The 17,872-nt window shown below is 51.8% G+C and overlaps 1 protein-coding gene across 7 annotated transcripts in view; it reads right to left on the bottom strand.

Annotated features, from left to right (window-relative positions):
* The window catches only part of KLHL25 (kelch like family member 25), a 68,722-nt gene that overhangs the window by 12,243 nt on the left and 38,607 nt on the right, over positions 1 to 17,872 (bottom strand). For 3 of the 7 annotated variants that reach the window (XM_089906840.1, XM_089906838.1, XM_089906841.1), the window contains one exon: positions 1 to 17,872. This exon is cut by the window's left edge and continues 12,243 nt beyond it. In XM_089906840.1, coding sequence (XP_089762966.1) covers positions 16,092 to 17,861 — 1,770 coding nt within the window. In that variant the 5' untranslated portion in view covers positions 17,862 to 17,872 and the 3' untranslated portion in view covers positions 1 to 16,091. The other 4 variants (XR_016392014.1, XR_016392016.1, XM_089906839.1 and 1 more) reach the window with 4 other exon arrangements.

Here is a 17,872-nt window from a genome sequence, read left to right as displayed (position 1 = left end):
GGATGTTGGGAAGGGCCTCCTCTTTAATCTGTGGCTGTCACAGCCCTGTGTCCACATTCTTGAGTTTATGGTTCATAATAGCTGTGAAAATGTGTGAAAGGAGAGCAGGTGAACATGAACATTAGCATTTGTGTCGTGATAACTGATGCTAGCCACTGGAGTATTGATGCCTGTCTTAACGCTGCTTGTGTTATTTTCACACAATTGAGTGTCAACTGGGGGTTCACAGCACACAGAAGAACACATGGAAATCAATGGAATTACATCTTCAAGTTAGAGTCCACCCACGCACGAATTTTTCAGGAAAAAAGTATGAGAATCAGTGTAAAGGCTTCTGCTGCTGAAACAATCAATTTGAGGACAGGAAGCCCTCTCCTCTGCGTGCTTGCAGGTGCTTGAGGAAGGTGAATCTCCCTCAACCCCCCAGAGGGGCAGACTGTGAGCCCTGGCTGGTGGGGTGGAAATCAGTCTGCTTGTGCCTTAATGTCCTGCAAGACTGGCCCCAGCACCCAAAGAGCTCAAGATTTTTCTTAACTCTTTTATTAAGTTAGAAACGGATAAAAGCAACACAACTTTTGGGAAAAGCACCACTGCGAGGTCCTCTGTGCTGTGAGATCTGTGCTTAACTCGGCTCAGCAATGCAACAGGCCACAGGGGCCCCTCCAGGCAGTGTGGGCTCTGGACCTGGGGCTGCTGCTTCCCCACCAGCCCCAGGGCCTCCCCAAATCTCAGGCAGAGCCATCTCCTGGGACAAGCCACCTGGCTTCTAGGTGGCTGAGATGAAGCACCAAGAGCAAGAGGTTGGCCTCTCATACAGGTGGGGTCTAAAGAACCTGGAGATGTGCCTTCCGCTTTTGGCTTTTTCCCAAGTGGCAGCTGATGGCCTTGCAATGGGGCAAGCGAAGGACCAGCCCAGAAACTCTAACACTAGGAGTGAGGAGGGCCGCTGGCAGGAGCCAACCTCTCCAGAACCCCAGATGCTGAGGTTGTACCTATGAGGTACCCAATGACTTGGGAGGTGGAAAAAATGAACAAATGGTTGGCAGTTTTCTTGGGACCATTGTTTTTGAGCTCAGGGGGCAAAGGGGCCAGATCCCATTACGCTGGAATGGCAAGATGTCAGAGGACAGCGGACACTGGATGGGGGGCCGGCGTCATGGGCCTTGTCATCCTCCAAGTTGAGATGTGTCCAGCCCTGGTGGGATCTATAGTGGGCACCCTGGAGTCCCTCTGTGGTCCCCAGCTCATATCTGCTGCTGGTCTTGGAGATTAGTGCCATATTCTAGGGTGACCGTGCTCCTGTCAGGAGATGGGGTCACTGCTGCCTCTTGGGCTGGGCTCTGAGGGGAGGTGATGGGGCATCCCCTGGTCTCCACATGCATCTGCACCTAGGCACAGTATCCTGTGGCATAGCTGGCCTGACCAGGAGGTGGTGAGGTCACTGGGGGCAAGGCCTGACTCTGGGGAGGGGCCTATTAACCCTGGGGGTCTGGGTGTCATTTGCTAATGGAGACTGGTGGGCATCGCTGAAGGGTTCCCTCCCTTAACGTGCTGACTTTCTCCACAGCACATTCTGCTCTCAGCCCTGATGCACCTGTTTCCCAAAGGCCTGGGACATTATCTGTGGGGAGACATTACAACACCAATAGGGAAGCCCTGAGCCAAAGACCATGCTGTCAGTGCTGCCAACCCCACCCCTTCAGGGACACCCTCCCACCCACCCAACCCCCCACCCACCCAACCCCCCCCATCCCAGCCCAGAACTTGCTGAAATAGGCGACCTCAAAGCTCTGCAAACATGTCCTTCTCCCTGAGGCTGAGGGAGTCCTGGCATCCGTCCACGCCGCCCCCCTTGAAAGGCCCTCTCCCCTGCAAACCACTGCAAAGCAGGAAAGGCCTCAGCCAGACACACAGGGCGCTGGAGATGGATTTTCTTCTCTGAAGCTCAGAACAGCCCCCGAAGCCACTCAGAGCAGCCCCCGAAGCCACCCAGAGCTGGTGGGGCCGACTTCCAGCTGCTCAGAGTACTGGCCTGGGGCCGGGCTGAGCTTCCCGCCGTGGCAGACAGGGTCAGGGCCACCGTGCAACAGTGAGGGCTGCAGCCATGGGGTGGGGAGAAACACACAGCGTCTGCGGAGGAACGAGAGAGAGAGAATGTGAATCATGCCAATGTTCTGTCCTAACCTGGAACCAGATGATGATCAAGTGGCCACAGGGAAGGGCTGGAGCTCAGGCCCCGAGTGGAAGGCCTGAGTGTGAGAACGGAGCTCTCTCATTTACCAGCAGTGCAGCCCCGAGTGGTTCCGTAACCTGAGGCATGCTTTCCTCACCTAGAATATGGGAACTACTCATGGGTCCATTCAGCCCCTCCAGCCATGTGCACCTGAGCACCCTGAAACCGGCAGGCACCGACGGTTCCAGGCCTGGGGAAACAGGAAGGGCAGACACAGCTACTGCTGTCTCCATGGATCATCCTTCAGTGGGAGAAACTTCAGGCTTGTACGAATAAATGTATACAGCCATCACACACTAACAAAAGAGCTATATGTTAAAAATAAGAAGTTAGAGATGAGAGAGCCATTTCACACTAGGAATGCTTGTCTGAAGTCCTGGGTGAGAGGCCTCTGTACCGGCAACCTATGAACAAGTGAAACTGAACTATGCGCAAAGGAAAAAAAGGAGCCAATAAAACATGGAAGAAAGTAGTGTATAAAACAGTGATTAGAGGAGATGGATACAAGATGGCAGAGCAGAAGGATGTGAACTCACCTCTTCTTACAAAATCACCAAAATCACAACTGCTTAACAACCACTGACAAAAAAATGCTGGAACCTACCAAAAAACATATCCTACATCCAAAGACAAAGAAGCCACAAAGAGATGGTAGGAGAGGCGCAACTGCGATAAAATCAAATACCACGCCCACCAGTGGGCAACCCACAAACTGGAAAGTAATTATACCACAGAAGTTCTCCCACAGGAGTGAAAGTTCTGAGTCCCACGTTGGGATCCCCAGCCTTGGGGTCTGGCAACGGGAAAAGCCCCCAGAGAATCTGGCTCTGAAGGTTAGCAGGGTTTGTTCACAGGAATTCCACAGGAACGGGAGAAACAGAAACTAAACTCTTGGAGACTGTAGACAAGGTCTCATGCAAAGCAGGATACAGAAAAAAAAGCAGTAACCTCATAAGAGCCTGGGCCAAACCTACCTGCTGACACCAGAGGGTCTCCTGTGGAGGCGGGGGGCTGTGGCTCACTGTGGGGACAAAGACACTGGCAGCGATAGTTCTGAGGAGTGCTCATTGGCATGAGCCCTCCCAGAGGCCACCATTTCCTCACTAGGACCTGGCCCCACCCAACAGCCTGTGGGATCTAGTGCTGGGACGCCTCACGCCAAACGGCCAACGAGGTGGGAACACAGCCTCACCCGTAAGTAGGTGGGCTGCTTAGAGTCTTCCTGAGCACATAGTTGTCCGCTAAACACACCCCTTGACTTGGCCCTGCCCACCAGAGGGACAAGACCCAGCTCCACCCACCAGTGGGCAGGATCCAGTCCCTCTCACCAGGAAGCCTTCACAGGCCTCTTAGACAGCATCATCTACCAGGGGGCAGAGAGGAGAAGAAGAACTACAACCTATGAAACAGAAACTGCAGTCACAGAAAGCTAGACAAAATGAGATGGCAGAGGAATATGTCCCAGATGAAAGAATAAGATTAAACCCCAGAAGAAAAAGTAAGTGAAGTGGAGACAGGCAGTCTACCCCTCCAAAAATTCAGAGTAATGATAGTTAAGATGATCCAAGATCTCAGAAAAAGGAGGTACAGATCGAGAAGATACAAGAAATGTTTAACAAAAACCTAAAAGAACTAAAGAACAAACAGAGATGAACAATATAATAACTGAAATGAAAAATACATCGGAAGGAATCAATAGAATAACTGAGACAGAGGAACAGGTAAGTAAGCTGGAAGACAGAATGGTGGAAATCAATGCCACAGATGAGAATAAAGAAAAAAGAATGAAAAGAAATGAGGACAGTCTAAGAGACCTCTGGAACAACATGAAACGCACCAACATTTGCATTTTAGCGGTCGCAGAGGGAGAAGAGGGAGAGAAAGGACCTGAGAAAATATTTAAAGAGATAATAGCTGAAAATTTGCCTAACATGGGAAAGGAAACAGTCACCCAAGTCCAGGAAGCACAGAGTCCCAGGCAGGATAAATCCAAGGAGGAACACACCGAGAAAGATAGTAATCAAACTGACAAAAATTAAAGACAAAGAAAAAATATTAAAAACAACAAGGGAAAAATGACACATAACATACAAGGTACCTCCCATAAGGTTACCAGCTGATTGTTCGTCAGAAACTCTGCAGGCCAGAAGGGAGTAGCACCGTATATTTAAAGTGATGAAAGGGAAGAGCCTACAACCAAGAATACTCTACCCAGCAAGGCTCTCAGTCAGATTCAACAGAGAAATCAAAAGCTTTACAGACAAGCAGAAGCTAAGAGAATTCAGCACCACCAGACCAGCTTTGCAACAAATGCTAAAGGGACTTCTCTAGGTGGAAAAGAAAAGGCCACAACTAGAAATAAGAAAATTACAAATGGAAAAGCTCACCGATAAAGGCAAACATACAGTAAAGGCAGGAAGTCATCTACACACAAATATGATATCAAAGCCAGCAACTGTGAGAAGGGGAGAGCACAAATGCAGAATATTGGAAATGCATTTGAAATTAAAAGAACAGGAACTTAAAACAATCTTGTTTATATATAGACTGCTATTTCAAAACCTCACGATAACTGCAAACCAAAATCTACAATACACAAACAAGAAAAAGGAATCCAACACAACACTAACGTTAGTCATCAAATCACAAGAGAACAATAGAGGAAGATAAAAGAACTAGGAAAACAAATCCAAAACAATCAACAAAATGGCAATAAGAACACACATATTGATAATTACCTTAAACGTAAATGGATTAAATGCTCCAACCAAAAGACAAAGACTGGCTGGATACAAAAACAATACCCATATATATGTTACCAAAGACCCACTTCAGATCTAGGGACACATACAAACTGAAAGTGAGGGGAGGAGAAAAGGCAAATATTAACAGCCATAAAAGAAGAAATCAACAGTAACAATAATAGTGTGGGACTTTAACACCCGACTTTCATCATTGGAGAGATCATCCAGACAGAAAATCAATACGGAAACACAGGCCTTAAATGACACATTAGACAAGATGGACTTAATTTATAGAGTATTCTGTTCAAAAGCAACAGAATACACAGTCTTCTCAAGTGCACATGGAACATTCTCCAGGATTGATCACATGCTAGGCCACAAAGTGAGCCTTGGTAAATTTAAGATAATTGAAATCATATCAAGCATCTTTTCCAACCACAATGCTATGAGATTAGAAATTACAGGAAAAAAAACTGTAAAAAACACAAACATGTGGAGGCTGAAACAATATGCCACTAAACAACCAATGGATCACAGAAGAAATCCAAGGGGAAATCAAAACATACCTAGAGACAAATGACACCAAAAATACGACGATCCAAAACCAATGGGATGCAGTAAAAGCAGTTCTAAGAGGGAAGTTTATAGCAATACAATCTTACCTCAGGAAACAAGAAAAATCTCAAACAACCTAACCTTACACCTAAAGCAACTAGAGAAAGAAGAACAAACAAAACCTGAAGTTAGTATAAGGAAAGAAATCTTAAAGATCAGAGCAGAAATAAATGAAGTAGAGATGAAGAAAACAATAGAAAAGATCAATGAAACTAAAAGCTGGTTCTTCGAAAAGATAAACAAAATTGATAAACCTTTAGCCAGACTCATCAAGAAAAAAAGGAATAGGGCTCAAATCAATAAAATTAGAAATGCAAAAGGAGAAGTTACAACCAACACCACAGAAATACAAAGGATCATAAGAGACTACTACAAGCAACTATATGCCAATAAAATGGGCGACCTAGAAGAAATGGACAAATTCTTAGAAAGGTACAATCTCCCAGACTGAACCAGGAAGAAATAGAAAATATGAACAGACCAATCACAAGTACTGAAATTGAAACTGTGATTTAAAAACTCCAAACAAACAAAAGTCCAGGACCAGATGGCTTCATAAGCAAATTCTATCAAACATTTAGAGAAGAGTTAACACCTATCCTTCTGAAACTAATCCAAAAAACTGCAGAAAAAGGAACACTCCCAAACTCATTCTATGAGGCCACCATCACCCTGATACCAAAACCAAAGATACCACAAAAAAGAAAATTACAGGCCAATATTACTGATGAACATAGATGCAGAAATACTCAACAAAATACAAACAAACCAAATCCAACAATACATGAAAAGGATCATACACCATGATCAAGTGGGATTTACCCCAGGGATGCCCAGATTCTTCAATATCTGCTAATCAATCAGTGTGATACACCACATTAAAAAACTGAAGAATAAAAACCATATGATCATCCCAATAGATTCAGAGAAAGCTCTGACAAAGTTCAACACCCATTTATGATTAAAAAAAAAAACTCTCCAGAAAGTGGGCATAGAGGGAATATACCTCAACATAATAAAGACCATATACAACAAACCCACAGCTAACATTCTCAACGGTGAACTGAACACATTTCCTCTAAGATCAGGAACAAGACAAGGATGTCCACCCCTCGCCACTATGATTCAACACAGTTTTGGAAGTCCTAGCCACGGCAATCAGAGAAGAAAAAGAAATAAAAGGAATCCAAGTTGGAAAAGAACTGTCACTGTTTGCAGATGACATGATACTATACAGAGAAATTCCTAAAGATGCTACCAGAATACTACTAGAGCTCATCAATGAATCTGGTATAGTTGCAGGATAGAAAATCGATACGCAGAAAACTGTTGCACTTCTATACACTAACAACAAAAGATCCAGAAAGACAAATTAAGGAATCAATCCCATTTACCATCACATCAAAAAGAATAAAACACCTAGGAATAAACCTACCTAAGGAGACAAAAGACCTGTACTCTGAAAACTATAAGATGCTGATGAAAGAAATCAAAGCTGACACAAACACATGGAGAGATACACCATGTTCTTGCATTGGAAGAATCAATACCATCAAAATGAGTATACTACCCAAGGCAATCTATAGATTCAATGCAATCCCTATCAAATTACCAATGGCATTTTTCACAGAACTAGCACAAAATTTTTTTTTAATTTGTATGGAGGCACAAAAGACCCCAAATAGCCAAAGCAATCCTGAGAAAGAAAAATAGAGCTGGAGGAATCAGGCTCCCTGACTTCAGACTATACTACAAAGCTACAGTCATCAAAACAGTATGGTACTGACACAAAAACAGAAATATAGCTCAATGGAATGGGATAGAAAGCCCAGAAATAAACCCATGCACCTATGGTCAATTAATCTATGATTAAGGAGGCAAGAATATACAATGGAGAAAAGACAGCCTCTTCAATAAGTGGTTCTGAGAAAACTGGACAGCTACATGTAAACGAATGAAGTTAGAACACTCCCTAACACCATACACAAAAAGAAACTCAAAATGGATTAAAGACCTAAATGTAAGTCCGGATACTATAAAACTCTTAAGAGGAAAACATAGGCAGAGCACTCTTTGACATAAATCACAGCAGTATCTTTTTCAATCCATCTCTCAGAGTAATGGAAATAAAAACAAAAATAAACAAGTGGGACCTAATCAAATTTAAAAGCTTTCGCACAGCAAAGGAAACCATAAACGTAAAGACAACCCACAGAATGGGAGAAAATACTTGCAAAGGATGCAACCAAGAAGGACTTAATCTCCAAAATGTACAAACAGCTCATGCAGCTCAATATCAAAAAAACAAGCCAATCAAAAAATGGGCGGGGCTTCCCTGGTGGCACAGTGGTTGAGAGTCTGCCTGCCAATGCAGGGGACACAGGTTCGTGTCCTGGTCCGGGAAGATCCCACATGCCGCGGAACAGCTAGGCCTGTGAGCCATGGCCGCTGAGCCTGCGTGTCCGGAGCCTGTGCTCCGCAATGGGAGAGGCCACAACAGTGAGAGGCCTGTGTACCGCAAAACAAAAAAGGGCGGAAGACCTAAACAGACATTTCTCCAAAGAAGACATACAGATGGTCAAAAAGCACATGGAAAGATGGTCAACATCACTAATTATTATATAAATGCAAATCAAAACTACAATATCACCTCACACCAGTCAAAATGGCCATCATCAAAGTCTACAAACAATAAATGCTGGAGAGGGTGTGGAGAAAAGGGAACCCTCCTACACTGTTGGTGGGAATGTAAATTGGTACAGCCGCTATGAAGAACAATATGAAGGTTCCTTAAGAAACTAAAAATAGAACTACCGTATGATCCAGTAATCCCACTCTTGGGCATACAGTTGGAGAAAAACACGGTTCAAAAGGATACATGCACCCCAATGTTCATTGCAACGCTGTTTACAATAGCCAGAACATGGAAGCAACCTAAATATCCATGGACAAATGAATGAGTTAAGATGTGGTACGTATATATAATGGAATATTACTCAGCCATTAAAAAGAATAAAATAATGCCATTTAAGCAACATGGATGGACCTGCAGATTATCATACTAAGTGAAGTAAGTCAGATAGAGAAAGACAAACATATGATATCGCTAATATGCAGAATCTAAAAAAATGATACAAATAAAACTTATTTACAAAACAGAGCCGCAGACTTAGAGAACAAACTTATGGTTACCGGGAGCAGGGAAAGGGCTGGGGGAGGGATAGATTGGGAGTTTCGGGTTGACATGTACTCACGACTATATTTGAAATAGATAACCAACAAGGACCTACTGTACAGCACAGGGAACTCTGCTCAATATTCTGTAATAATCTAAATGGGAAATGCATTTGAAAAAGAATAGATACAAGTGTATGTATAACTGAATCACTTTGCTGTACACCTGAAACTAATACAACATTGTTAATCAACTATACTCCAATATAAAATAAAATTTTTTAAAATAATAAAATAATATAATTTAAAAAGAAAATAAAATAGAGATTAGAAGGAGGACTTTCTTTTACTTTGGTGGAGGGTATGGGAAGGAGGTAATATTTAACCTAAGACCTGCAGGACAGACAGGAGTTTTCTAGAAAGGCAAAAAGCACTCCAGGCAGAAGGAATGGCATGTGCAAAGGCCTGGGGGTAGGAATCTGGTATTGATATTTTTGAGAACCTGAATGTAGGCCAGTGAGGTTGGAAATGGTGAGAGAGGGAGGGCAGACATGGTCACGGCCAGTCAGGTCACCAGGAAGAACAGTACAGCTGTGGGCAGCAGCCAACACATTCATTCCTGCACTTGACAAATATTTACTGCACAGCCTATCAACCCAGACCCTGCAGGACAGATGCAGTGGTGAATGAGGTCAGACGGTCCCCATGGTCATGAAGCTCACACTCCAGCGCTGGGTTCTCAATCAGTGTGGCTGGCATCTGCTCTGAGCTTCGCATTTTCCTGTGGAAAATAAGGACAGATACCTGCCTTCTCCCAGAGAAGGATGGAGCCATCTAATGCACACAAAAGGCTTAGCGTAGAATGTCCTGGAAGCAACGAAGAAAACGCAGCTGGCCAGTGTGATCATTTCTAAAGCCCAACCCACAGCGACAGCTTGGCATAACCTAGCCCAACTCCAAGCAGAGACGTGGCCGTGGACGTGTGTCCAGGAGGTGGTGCCCTTGGCTGGGGTAGCAGCTCCTGAGTTGATCACCTAGTGGAGAAAGGATACAGCAGGCCCAGGAAGGACCTAGAGGGGTGGGGAGCGGGGAACACTCAGGACAGCGATGGGCGGACTGCCCACTCAGCCTCCACAGGCAGACACACCCCTGTGGGATTCTATTTTAAAAACAGGTTCTCTGGAGTACCAGGGGAGGGAGCTGGGGGTTCTTGCCAAGGGTGTTCCCCACTCCCCACCCATCCACAATGCCAGACAGCACACTTACTCTGGCCAGCTCTCTGAGTGCCATGGGCTCAGAGGCAGCCCTAGACCAAGGAGGCAGGTTTGTGCCAGGGGACACAGATGATGTGCCCCCGCCTCCACCCACACCGAGCTGCCCAAAGGGGTCTCACGGCGGCTCCAAAAAAGAAAAGAGAAGGAGCCCCCTGCACAGGCAGGCTGAGCTCTCCATAAACCTCCATATCCAGCCATCCAAGAGGCAGAGGGAGGCAACACAACTTCCACAAAGCATCAGTTAGCGGAGACCGCATTCTCGGTCTTGCGTCTTTGGGTGTATTTCACCTGTACAATTGTTAGCGTTGCAGCTGTGAAAGAGCTACAAACACAGGGAGCTTACATCTAGTTGTAAGTCTGTACGTACTTAAGTAACATTATAATGAAAAAAATTCAAGCAAGCACTGGGACCTGTGGACCTGTTTCCTTCAAGTAGGATGCGCCCCTCATTCCCAAGGCTTCTGGAAGGCGGACTCAAGTTCTGCTGGAAGCTGGTCGAGCCCAGGGGGTCAGCAAGCTCCCAGATGCATGGGCTGCGCAAGGCGACCACTGTGCTCTCAGTGGGGCTGGTGAAGGGCCCCCAAATCCCTCCAAGCTCCTCACAGGCCCCTAAACGTCCTGAGAAGCTCTAAGGCGGTGAACCCAAAGCTTGGGGGCCTGCCCGCCCTACCCGCCCCCCACCAGAACACCAAGCAGACATGGGGTTCCCCTCGGGGCAGGCCCCAAGCCAAGCCTCAGAGCCCCCTGTGCTGGGGGTGAGGGACTGTGGGATCCTGACCTGGGGGGTGGCCCTTCTGGGCTGTCCCGAGTTGCTGAGGAAGAGGTGGCACCCTGAAGGCAGAGGAGCTGGGAAGCCGCACTGCCTGGATCACTCAGGCGCGTCCCATGGCCGTCCTGGTCTGCGCCACCCTGATTTCTGGCAGTTCCTTCTCTGAGGCCTGGTTTCCTCATCTGTGAAATGGGACCATGCATCAATGCAAAAATGGTGCCCGCCGCGTCAGTAAACAAAGGATGTTGCAGCCGCCCCCGACGGTGCACCCTGAGGAGACTCAGGATGAGAAAGCACAGGATACTGGACCTCTGACAGCTGAAGTGCATCGTAAAGGAATGACTTCAGTGAGCCCAGACTCTTGCACCTTCCCATACACAGAAAAGCGCTACATGCCTTAACTTGCGATGTCTGGTTTCTTTAACAATATTCTTTTGATGTTCTGACTACCTGGTCTTCGTTGCAAGAACTCCTATATGTGCTGGTTCCCCCCATGACCTCTTGGGAGCAGTCCCTCAGAGCTATCTGAGAAGCTGCGTCCCAGGCTTAAGTCCTCAGTTTTGTCCGCCAAATAAAACATAATTCTCAACCTTTAGGTTGTGTGTGTGTTTTTTTTTTCAGTCAACAGGACACTTGTCTAGCCCACCGCCCGTGCACAGTGGCCCCGGCCAGCCCCGTGACTGCCCTCGCTGTCCCGTGGCGTGCTGGTGGGGGCCTGCTGTGCGGACCACAGCCACTAACGCCGTCCCCATTGCGGGCCTGGCACGGGGCGGCCCTGGTTAACACGGACAGAACGGGAGGCCGTGGGTGTGCAGGTGGATGGGTGGACGCGGGGTGTTGCAAAAGGCCTGCCCTCCTGCCCCGGGCACCGCCCCCCGCCCCGGCCACACCAGCCCAGCCCTGAATCCTGTGCTCCGGGATTGCCTCTCGGGCGCAATCTCTCTTAAGGCAGGACAGGATGTGCTGAATCAGCCCTCCTCTGGTGGCAACTGAGTCCCCTGCAGGGCCCCCAGGGGACTGACGGGCTCAGCCCTTCCCAGAGAGGGGCTGGAGCCCGTGCCCCGGCACCCCAAGTGTCTGGGTTCCAACAATGCCCATGAGGAGAAGATGGCTCCCGGCAACCTGGACCCCTGCCCCGATGTTCTGAAGCCCTCAGGCCAGAGGCAGGCTGGGGGAGGTGGGAGCTCAGCGGGAGAGAACAAGAGAAAAGAATGTTCACAGCTAGTCTACACTTGGCGGGTAACCCGGGGAGATGGGCGCCCACCCCAGCTCCAGGGGCCTCCTGCCACCGCTGGCCACTGTCACATAGGGACAAGGATCGGATGTGACATGGGAGCTAAGGGCTGGCCATGGAGGTCCTGCCGGCGTTCAGCTTCCAGCACAGCACTCCACCCCTACTGCCGGGCAGCACCCGTGTGGCCCGCCCTCGGCACCAGGGTGCAGATGTGGGGTGCCCAGTGCCCAGGTCTCCAGAGACGCCTGCAGGCCTGAGGCAGCTCCAGGGCTCAGATGCCACTCCAACCCTCACCAGCTGTTAGTGTGATGCCAGCCACCTACGCTGAGTCTCAGGTGCCAGGTCCATAACAGCAGCCCCGATGACAAATGCTTCTGAGAGGGTTAAATGAGCTCACGACTGGGGCACCTGGCGTGGATGCAGGCACCACCCAGAGCTCACGAGTGGTGTCCTAGATGGGGGAACAAAGCACTTGGGGACGAATGGGGGAAGTCACTCGGTGATGGGGAGGGGTTGCAGAGCGCAGGGCTCTGGCTGGTGGTTCCTGAAGCTCAGTGGAGTCTTAAGAGATGGACGTGGGGTTCGGGGACCAGAGAGGCACTGCAGATAGGACCCCAGGCCGGTCCTATGCCTACAGGAGGGACTGGGACAGTAGAGCAGGGAGGGGCACTCGGGGGACGCACTGGGTACAGACCCCATTCTCTGGCCCCGGCACTGGGTGGAGAGTGGGGGGCCCATGCCGGAGGGGCAGCAGGCGTGCTAATCTCTGCTCGTCACGACCTGCAGCCTTGTCGAGGGTGCGTGGGCCCAGCCCCTTAGCCACCACTGCTGTCACAGGCCCCTCCCATCCCCCCCACCTGCCGTAGCCCCCCAGCTCAGGACCACCTGGTCTGCGGCCTTCCGAGTAGAGCTGCTCCTCCAGCGGGTCCTGGCAGCACTGTGGCGACTGCCCCAGCAGCAGCAGAGCGAGGGAGCCTTCCTGCCACAAAGCCCCGCTTCCCAGGAGCTGAGGGAGGCCCGGACGGGCCCAGGCATCAGCTTCCTACCCCAGTGCCCGCCACATCCTCATTCCTGAGACCACAGCACCCACGCCGTGGGCTGGGGAGCACGGAAGGAACAAGGCCCGTGTGGCACTCAGCCAGGCAATGGCAAGTGTGATCCCAACCGTGAGGGATGGACCCTTCCAGAAGGAGGGGCTGGCCCAGGGACATCCAGAGGTCCCTGTGCCCAAAGCATCCCGAAACCATTATCACCACCGTCCCCTCCTCGCAACCTCATATAAAAGCGGACTCTGAACCCAGCCCCTCACTCGGTCTCTCCTCCTCAACTACTGTAATAGTTTTCATTCCCGTTTTCCAGATGAGAAAGCTGAAGCTCAGAGAAGTTAAGCAACCAGGGTCAAGCAGCCAGCAAGAGTCAGAGCCGACCCTTCCACGGTCCCTGAAACGGGGGGAAGTCCTGGAAGAGTAAAGGGCTCCCTGGGTCCGGCTGACCTACCCCCCCACCCTCTCCCGCTTGGGGAAGAACTGCCCTCCAGGGTCCCAGGGATGGGCAAACACCAGACAGGATCAGAGCCACCTGGTCTGGGCTGGGTGGCCCGAGATGGGAGGAGCCTTTGGGCCCCACAGGTGACCAGCCTAAGTTCCCAGAGTGCGGGAACAGGGGCTCAACAAGGAAACGCCAGTGTTCTCTTTGAAGTCTATTCCCCAGGACCAAGATATTTTGCTGGTCAGATTTTTCTCCCAAAGAGGAAGAGAGCACATTAAAACAAAACAAAGCAGAGAAACCTTAAAAGAGAACAAAGCCTGTTCTCATCCAGACTGGCCTTTATGAGGCCAAACACCCTGTATGGCACATCTGATGCCTTCGCTGGGTCCTGCCCTGCCTGCCTTGCCTGCCAGAGGACATACCTCTTTAAGGGCCTCGAAGGCACGGCTGGATTTGATTTAATAGCTGAAACATCAGATTCCATTCAGAAGCAATCCCAGCTAAGTATGATCGCTTTTGCCATGCAGAGCTTTCAGCGTTCTTTTCAGCAGCCGCCAGGTCATTGAGGAAATTAATTTCTCCGCGCTGGCCAGCTCCTGACGGGGTTCCTGTGACCTGAACGGCACGGGGCTGGCTCCTCAGAGCTGCAGGAGCACAAGGCAGGTGTGGGCAGGGAGGGGCTGGGCCAGCCAGGCAGAGAAGCACCTCGGTGGACAGGACAGCCCAGGGCCAGGTGGGAAGGCTCCCCCTGCGTGACCCTGGGATCTCCCACCGACCCCGCTTCTTAGAGCACCCAGGACCTATGCTTCCTGACTCCCATCCACCGGGGGTCCCCAGACCTCACCACCCCAAGGGCCAAGGACCCGAGAAGGGCTAAGAGTTGGGACCTGACCATGGACGACCTTCTCCAGTGCCCACGAGTCCACCACTCCATTCCAGCCCCTGCCCCTGCGCCCCTGCCAGGCTGGCTCAGGACACCCTAATCCAACCTCGGTGCCTGCTGTGGCTCCTGCCCCAGCGGAGCTGCAGGAAAGGTCCCGCCCACCCTGCAGAAGAGGTCCTCCAGGACATGCTGGTCCTTCCTTCCACCCTCTCCCTTCCCCTGACTCTGCACCCGTCCTGGGACCTGGGCAAGTCCCTCTTCCTGTCTCCCTGTTCCTCTGTCACCCACAAAGAGTGTCTGAATGAGTCCCTTTGCCCCTGGCATCCACTGTCACCTTCCCTTTTCAGGCAATGATTTCGTATAATGATGGCGCTAAGAACAGAGCAAGATAACTTGGGGTAACTGGGGCAGCACTGCAGCAAGCCCTGCTGGGGGCTATTCCCTCACGTAATCGTGACGCCCGCTCTGAGGAAGGCCTTCTCTCCATCTTGCGGAGGGATGGGAGACAAGAGGTTCCTTCGCACACCAGTGAGCACACAACTGCCCCCAGGAGAGGCAGGACCCAATCCCAGGGCCGTCTGGTCCCAGAGCCCTGGAACAACCAGATGTCCACAGTGGCACCCGACCCCAAGGCGCCAGCTCCCGCCTCCCTTTGAGCCCTCCATCCACTCCTCTCCTGTTGCCTCTCAAGGGCCCCCCATGGTGGGGCTCTCACCTTGGCTGCACACTGGACTCACCTGGAGCTGTAACGACTACAGAGGTCTGGGCCCCAGAGGCCCCGAATGGCCTAGGGAGAGGCCTGGGCTTAGCATTTGAGTAGGACAGAATTTGTGGCCTTTGCCCCAACAGAGATCTGGCCTTTGCCCTTGGCTTCTGGGAGGTGATCTGGGTCACACCTGATAGGAGTGTCTGTTTAGGGTGGGGGCTTTGGGTCACGCCGGACCAGCTGACTTGAGAGTAACCACGGGGACATGAGCAATCGGTCATGCCCACGTGATGGGGCCCCGCTAAAAATTCTGGACACCGCAGCTTCTGTGAGCTCCCCTGGCGGGCAGCATTCCGTGCGCGCTGTCACTCACTGATGCTACAAGAGTAACAGTGTCCCAACTCCATGGGGAGTGGACAAGGGATGCTTTTGCATTTGGACCCCCGTCCAGGACTCTGACCCATGCATCTCTGCCTTCTGATCTTAATCTGTATCCTTTGCCCATAATAAACCGTAACCGTGCACATATGCCTTCAGCACATTCATGAGTCCTTCCAGTGAGCGCTGGATCTGAGACGGTTCTGGGGAACACTGACCTCGCAGCTGGTGTCACAGGGAGGGTGCCCTTGTGTGGAGACTGTGCCCTTAGACTTCACAGGTTGGCCTAGACTCCACATAGGATTGTCAAAAGGCCCCCCCGGGGACTCTGACCTGCGGCCATGCCTGGGAACCACCGCCCCAGTCTAAGATTGTCACCCCCACTTGGCAGAGGGATTATGTGTTTTGCTCAAGATCAACTGCAAGTAAGGGGCAGAGCCAGGCTCCGGCTCCAGAGTTGAAAAAGGGTCCCAGAGCCCCCCAGTCACCTGCTGTCCTGCCTCGCCCGGCCTTCTGCGGAAGATGCAGCCTACCTGGGGTGGGATCAGGCCTGGGGTGCGGGGGCTCACCTGGTTGGGCTCTACAGGTGCGCCTCATGCGGGCAGGTGTTTCCAGGTGCTGACGAAGGCCGTGGGGATGAGCGAGTAGGGCACGGTGGTGATGCAGTTCCACGTGTCCGAGGTGGGGTCATAGCAGTCCAGGGTCTTACACCGCTGGGTCCCGAAGTAGCCCCCCACCACGTAGAGCTTGTTGCCTGAGGCCAGGGCGTGGCAGGACATGCGCTTGGCAGTCATGTCCCCGATCCGCGTCCACTGGTTGGTCTCGCAGTCGAAGCGGTAGGCCGAGGCAGCTGTGAACTCCGTGTCGCCTCCCATGATGAATATCTGGCTGCCCAGGACGGCAGCAGCGGTGTACCGCCAAGGCTGGGGACACTCGGCCTTGATCGTCCACCGGTTCTCTGCAGGGTCGTAGCACTGGACTTTGGACACCATGTCCCGGTGGATGCTGGTCCCCCCGAAGACAAAGAGCTTCAGCTTGGCGCTCACGACCGCGGCATTGCTGACGCCATCCCTCAGCGGGGCCACCATCGTCCACTTGTTAGCCCCGGGGTCGTACTTCTCCACCTGCTTCAGGGAGACAGACGGCGAGGCCGGGAAGACGCCAGCCAGGGAAGTGTGCCCTCCAACCACGTAGAGGCAGTTCTCCAGCTCGGCCGAGCCATGGCCGAAGCGGGCGATGAGCATGGGCGCCGCCTTGGACCACTCCTCGTGGACGGTGTTGTACACCCACACGTCCTTAGAGACCCCGTTCTCGGAGCCCCGGCCCCCGGTCACATAGACCTTGCAGCCGATGGCCGAGGCGCTGAACTCCTTGCGGGGGCTGGGCAGGTCCGCCTTGGGGATGATCTCCTTGGCCTTGTGGTCCACCTGGTAGATCTTGTCACACATGAAGGTCTGGCCCCCGAGGATGAGCAGCGTGTGTCCGGCCCTGCGCGGCCGGGCACAGGGGCTGGTGACCACGCCGTCGTTCTGTAGGATGCGGGCCTTGCAGCGCAGCGCCTCGTCCACGATGAGCCGGGTGCGCTCGTCGGCCATGAGCAGGGCCTCACCCGACACGGCCTCCTTCAGGCAGTCAGACGGCAGCAGGGCCAGCCGCACGCCGCGCAGCAGCTCGGGCAGGTGGGCCTTGCGCCGCTCCAGGTCGTGCCTGACCCACTGCAGGATGGCCTCAAAGACCACACGCTCGTCCTCCGCCTCCAGCTCGTCACTCGAGATGAGGTCCAGCAGGGTGTCCTTGGACAGGCTGTTGAAGTCCTCGCTCTGCCGCACGGTCTCGAAGTGCACCAGGCACATGCGCCACGAGAACTCGTAGAGCCGGCGGCACTGGTGGGCGTCCGACAGCAGCATCATGCCCAGGCAGTTGGACGGGAACAGGTTCTTCTCCAGGAACTCAGCGGCTGCATCACGCACGTCATGGAACTGCAGCATGTCACCCGCCTCGAGCAGCGACTCTGCGTTCTCCTCGTTGATGACGATGCGGGACGAGTAGGCAAAGTCCAGCAGCAGCTCCAGCACCTCGGGGTGCAGGTTGTCCTGGAAGTTGACCGTGTCGTCGCGGCTCTCCCGCAGGCCGTGGCTGAACATGGCCTCGAAGTAGCGGCTGGAGGCGGCCAGCACGGCGCGGTGGCAGGGGAAGGCGCGGTCGCCGGCCCAGAGCGTGACGTCCGTGAACATGCGGTGCTTGCGCAGCGTGTTGAGGTGCGCCAGCACACAGTCGGGGTGCGAGGCCTTGTGGAACAGCGTGATGTTCATGGAGCCCGTGCTGCTCCGCGACTTGCGGGTCTCATGGACGCTGACCGACATGCTGAGCCAAC

This window comes from Delphinapterus leucas, chromosome 2 (assembly GCF_059928025.1).
Source record: "Delphinapterus leucas isolate spDelLeu-1000000601 "Yukka" chromosome 2, BTC_Dleu_Yukka2, whole genome shotgun sequence".
NCBI lineage: Eukaryota > Metazoa > Chordata > Mammalia > Artiodactyla > Monodontidae > Delphinapterus > Delphinapterus leucas.
Note: the sequence above shows the minus strand (reverse complement) of the source record. Positions and strands in the feature narration are given on the sequence as shown.